The 6000-nt window shown below is 29.4% G+C and overlaps 1 protein-coding gene across 1 annotated transcript in view; it reads right to left on the bottom strand.

Annotated features, from left to right (window-relative positions):
* Window positions 1-422: 422 nt before the first annotated feature.
* The window catches only part of LOC139502189 (kinesin-like protein unc-104), an 89227-nt gene continuing 83649 nt past the window's right edge, over window positions 423-6000 (bottom strand). Inside the window, exons 45-46 of the mRNA XM_071291608.1 lie at window positions 5767-5885; window positions 423-5142 (exon numbers count right to left, since the gene is read on the bottom strand). Of these exons, the coding sequence (XP_071147709.1) occupies window positions 5103-5142; window positions 5767-5885 (159 nt within the window). The 3' untranslated portion in view covers window positions 423-5102. The remainder of the gene's footprint in view (window positions 5143-5766; window positions 5886-6000) is intronic.

Here is a 6000-nt window from a genome sequence, read left to right as displayed (position 1 = left end):
ACAACCTTGTAACCTTGTAGAATTCAAGGTTGTTACTTAACCTTGATAATTTTCTAATTTATTTCTTGACCTTGACATTTTGCAAGGTAATTACTTAAACTTGACATTTTTCAAGGTTATTGGAAGAAGGCACTGTTTGTACATAGAATTAGAAAACTGTCAATAATGACGAGATTTCCACACAGTATTAAATTTTTCTCTTTTCAGAGAGTTATTTAAAAAAAATTATAATCACATATTTCTTTTTTTTTTGATAAAATTATTAATCTTGGATTTAAACAATGAGTTACCATCAAATGTGCAATCTATAATTAATTATTTAAATGTTAATACTTTTGGATTTGTATAAGATTATTTTTTTTTTCAAAGCAATAGTGTAGTTGTTTCTGACGACTTGAAATATTATTTTTTTTACTACATTCTTTTGTTACACTACTTCCTTTAAAGCTATTAGCTGGCAAAAAATATAAACAAAACAAGCACCATGCAATTACTAACCATTCAATTTAATTTCTTTTCTGCTTCAAAGAAATGAAACTTCAAGGGGAGATAATTGAATTATTATCTCCCATGGGAATGAATTTACACAGAACTTTGATTTCTAAAACCCTATAAATAAGGGATAACTTCAAAGCTTAAGACACAAATTTTTCAGTCGATGTAGTTCATATTCGCTATTTCAGTCTAAAGAATTATGAAAATTCTTATTACTTTTAAACCAAATTGAAAATATTGTGGCCCTATTGGTCGAATATTAATGTTAGAGAGTTTTAACGAACGTTCAAGTTTTGTGTATGCTTTTCAAAATTCAAACCAAATTGTATTTCATTCAGAACCAAGAAACCCTGAATAACTAGAGCACCCGTATATCTCAAAAAGTCCCTTGGGTGTAAGAGAAATCAAAGTTCTAATGTAAATTTTGTGTTGATGGAGTTTTTCATAAATTTTCACTTTTTTCTTTTCTTCAAGTAGTTCTTAAATTAAGAGGTAGATTTATCTTATAACTATTTGCTTGTTCATGATATGATATAAGCAACAAAAAATCACTACAAAAAAAAAATCACAACACTAGCATAAACTAAACTGTTGCATGTTTAATAATAGCCAAAATCTTTATTCAAGCCAAAAATATCAAATAAAATTTTTGTGATGAAAATAATCAAGCTATATGAACAGCCATTGGCATCTAATAATAATAATAAAACAACAATATTATGTCACATAAATTCTAAATCATTTTGAATTATTTTTTCTTAATTTCGAAAAAAAAAAAAAAATTTAACCTGTTTTCTGACCTTAATACACAATTGAACACAATTTACTACATACTATTTTCATTAATAAATTAGCATTTACAATATCTACATCAAAAGCTTAGTAAAAAAATCATTTGGCACATTAAAGCTTAAACTAATAATTAAAAAATTCAGATTGGAACATTTTGTATCTATAACTAAGAAAAAAGAGTCAAAAACAAAAATGGTAAGAATTAAGCTCAAATAAAAATTTCATTCTCAAGTCCTGGATTACTATTAAATGAGGTATTCCCAAAACATAATTAGTGAATATTAAGCATGAAACAAAATGTATCTACATAAGTTAGCCTGTTATACACAGCTTATGGTTTAAATTTGATCAGAGATGTTTTGATGCATGTAATAAAATTAACATTTGTTCATGGACTGGCCATGAATGTGAGTAAGAATGAACGCACCAATCTAGCAAGAGTAAGCTTCATAAAAACAATTTTAAGATGACATGAATCATACTTTCCAGGAAAAAATATGAAACCAATTTTTAATTTTTATTTTAGCCATGACTATCAATATCATCAGGTTTTTTTTTAGATCATACTGGTCTGAAAAACGGATAGTAAATTTTTCATGAAGCTAGATCCTTGCAAAAGGATCAATGCTCATTGTGTTAGTCCAAAATGACCAGCAGATTTTCAAGTCTTTTGTGGAGACTAGTGCTCTTGCCAGTTATACCACATATTTTTAGCTGTGCCTTAACCTGACTGTATTCAAAAATTTTAAATCAATATTCATATCACAGCAAGCTTGGAATGACAATTTTATCAGAGTCATACCTGTCAACTGACCCGTATCCTGTGGGTGACATCGAGAATTTCACCCCTCACCCGGGATTTTTTAAATACCCGCCAGGTTGTTTAATAACCTTGGATTTCCGAAAATGGCCCATTTTCATCCAGATTCTGGTGCCTTCAGACTGATTTTATAAGTATTTATTTTCATTTTCATAAGTTGACAGGTATGCAGAGTTGTATTTGGCCATTGTGTTATAGTAAAAGTCCATTGGTAAAATTAATTAAGTATATCACTCCTAACATTAACAAAAGTGAATTTCATGCAAAAAAAAATTCAGTCTTGAAATCAATTCAATTCTTGTTTTTACATATGAAATAACTTAACTTATTAATGCATTCACTTAATATATTTTGCATGTTACATTGAAGAATATTTTGGTTTATAAATTGACAAAATTAACAACAATACGAGCTACGATGTATATTTCATATAGACTACTCTATTTCAAAGTGAAATACAAGACTAAAGTTTACACAACAACAGTCGATATTTAATTTCTATAATTTATGGTTTTTTACTACGATGAAAAAATACAATGAAAAATTAAACCATGATGTTGTCATGTATTACTAAAAAATCATGATATTCAAATTCTCGCTTGATTAAGATTAATACTTTTAGAAGCTAGTTTTGAATGATTATGATTTTATACACTGCGTACCAGTGCTGAGTTGATAAAAACAAAAGCATGTAATCTGTAGGCTAATAAATAGCATCAAAACATGCATTTTTAAATTTAACATGTTATTTGGAAAAGACTTAAATTTTTTCATATCTTATTCCTATATATTCAATAAACATACTTTTTTTAATAACATTTTCTCGTTTCAACAAAAACTGTAATTAATTTAACTTCTAAAGCCAATAAAAAACTGAATAAGATTACAGATTTTCATTTCAAATTGGAATGGTGTATGCATCATTTAAAGATAAAATGATTTATCTGATGATTCTTCCATGCATGAGGTTCATAATTTTAATCAAATCATTTTACTAGTTTTTTTCTGAAACTTACAAATATCGCTGACCATAAAAAATGCTGTTTGAAATACTATAAGAAACAAATATTCTAAAACATTTGTTCTTTACCAAAATACACTCAAAACATATCTATGCAATTACGTAGATTAGTACAGTTTCATTTCTTAAAATACAGTGAAATATTTAAAGACATTCCTTTTTTTTCTCTTATTTTTGTAACAATTTTACTTGAAGTAATAACAATTATAATATTAAGATGAAATATTTACAACACTAATCATTAAATGATAACAAAATGTACATAATAACAACTAATATCTTTGTTCTGAAATTTCCATTTCTATACACAACTTTTTAAGCACCTTGCAGAGTTACTTCCCTTAAGGAGTCATATTTTAAGGAGGTAGACCTAGGTTAAGGGAAATAACTCTTAAAATCATCAGTGTGTTTGTGTCAACCATTTCCAAAAACATATTGTAAGCTTCTAGGTTACATAGATTATTTTCAATCTGTTTCAGGTAAATGCTTAAAATACATTGATGAACTTGACTTTTACAAATGCTTAACTGATTTAAAGAGTTATCTCCCTGAACCAAGGTCTACCCCCTTAAATAAAATTAAACACCTTAATCATATTCAATGAACAATGGCAATTCCATGATTTCAAACATTACAAATTTCATTGCAAACTGTTTTTCTTACAACATCTAATGTGAAAGAAATTTCATTAAAGGAATATAGTTTAAATGTGTTTTGTGGTTAATAAAAACCTTGCATTTCAATAGTGCATTTTTGTTTTTGAGTGATTTGAGCAAAGACTGAAATTATAATGACTTCAAAAACCATAACATTTCACAAACAAAGTTACATTTACATTTTACACATCACTGACATAAGAAAGTTTTCATGGTCATATAATGAACATTGACCAATGTCAGTAGGGTTGAATAGATTCATATCATATCTATTGATAAAACAAGAATGTGTCCACAGTACATGGATGCCCCACTTGCACTATCATTTTTTATGTTCAGTGGACTGTGAAATTGGGGTGAAAAATTTAATTTGGCATTAAAATTACAAAAATCATATTATAGGCAACATGTGTAATAAGTTTCAAGTTGATTGGACTTCAACTTCTTCAAAAACTACCTTGACCAAAAACTTTAACCTAAAACTTGCACTATCATTTTCTATGTTTAATGGACCGTGAAATTGGGATCAAAAATCTAATTTGGAATTAAAATTAGAAAGATCATTTCATAGGGAACATGTGTAGTAAGTTTTTAGTTGATTGGACTTCAACTACATCAAAAACTACCTTGACCAAAAACTTTAACCTGAAACCGGAAGAAACGGACGCACAGACGAACTAACGGAAGAACAGACGAACGAAGGAATGGAGGCACAGACCAGAAAACATAATGCCCCTCTACTATCATAGGTGGGGCATAAAAACATAAGTTTTCCAATTTATCATAAGACTAAATTTTTTCATATGGAAAACTTTCTGAATAATACACCTCCGTACTGGAGGATCACATATATGTATAACATTAACTCTCACACTACATTTTTATTTACAGTCAAACCTGCTATAAAGGTCGCTACTCAATTAATTGAAAACCAGTTTGTCAGGTCCCACTGTAGTAATTACAATGCATTTTCAACCTCAATTTAAAGGTCACCTTTCATGATGTATTTTCTAGGATCAATCTGGTGAACTTTATATGCAAGTTTGACTGTACCTTATCATGAATTTTCAGAACAAAGATATATAAATTCATAATCTAATGATTTTTTTACATCAAAGCTTAGCTTCTATATTGCACATAACACTGAAATATTGAGATCACATGAATACAATATCTTATCTAACATGATTTTGTATTTACAATTAAAATGGAATTTCCACAAATCACAATGACGATTTAAATTAACTGCTGTTCTGTAATAACCTTTCAGCCAATCAAATCAATGTTCTATAAATATCACACAGCAATCAAATCTTCCTTACAAAAGTACAGGGTCTTTACGTCTAGACAGAGTAGACCTGAAAATATATTAAGTTTTTTTATAATTATGAATACCTGCCAATTTTTCAAAATGCCATTGGGGGGTTTACGTGAAAGATGGTTCTTATAGTCCTGCAAAACCTTCAAGGGGGCCTTCAAATATATTCTAATGTGTTTTTTTGGTTTCTTCGTGCTTTAACAAGCTCATGGCCATTGTTAAATTAATTGTTTTCTTTAAAATAGTGGACAAAATTGCTCTTACAAAATTTCAACTTGGGAGCCTCCATGGGGGAAATCCCCCCCCCCCCCCCCCCCCCAAATAATGACAATTGGTGGGTATGATCATGAAAACAGTCATACATATGCATATCTAAAAATAGGAAGATGAGGTCTGATTGATAATGAAACAACTCCCCGAAAGAGACAAAATGTCATAGAAATTAACAACTATAAGTCACTTATTTGCATTCAACAATGCGCAAAATCCTGACCACGCAGTACGCTATAAAAGGCCCGAAATGACAAATGTAAAACAATTCAAATGAGAAAACGAAACGCCTGACCTATGAACGAAAAACAAATATTTCTGACAGCCTTCCAACTTCCAACTCTCTATAATTTGTATGGTATAACCTCAATATCAGATTTTACTGGTTCCATACCTGATCTGGCCAGCAAGAAGAGGATTAATAGCATATAACCAGTCATGGAAGTCTTTGTCATCCAAAGTCTGCATCAGGAATCCACGATGTTTGGTTAACACGGAGAATGTATTCCTTGTCTACAAAATAGATTATAATCTTTATATTGCATAACAAGAATGTGTCCATAGTACATAAATACCCCACGTGCACTATCATTTTCTATGTGGAGTGGTTGTGAAATTGGGATAAAAA

Source organism: Mytilus edulis, chromosome 13 (assembly GCF_963676685.1).
Source record: "Mytilus edulis chromosome 13, xbMytEdul2.2, whole genome shotgun sequence".
Lineage (NCBI taxonomy): Eukaryota > Metazoa > Mollusca > Bivalvia > Mytilida > Mytilidae > Mytilus > Mytilus edulis.
The sequence above is the reverse complement of the archived record's forward strand: the minus strand, read 5'-3'. Positions and strand labels throughout refer to the sequence as shown.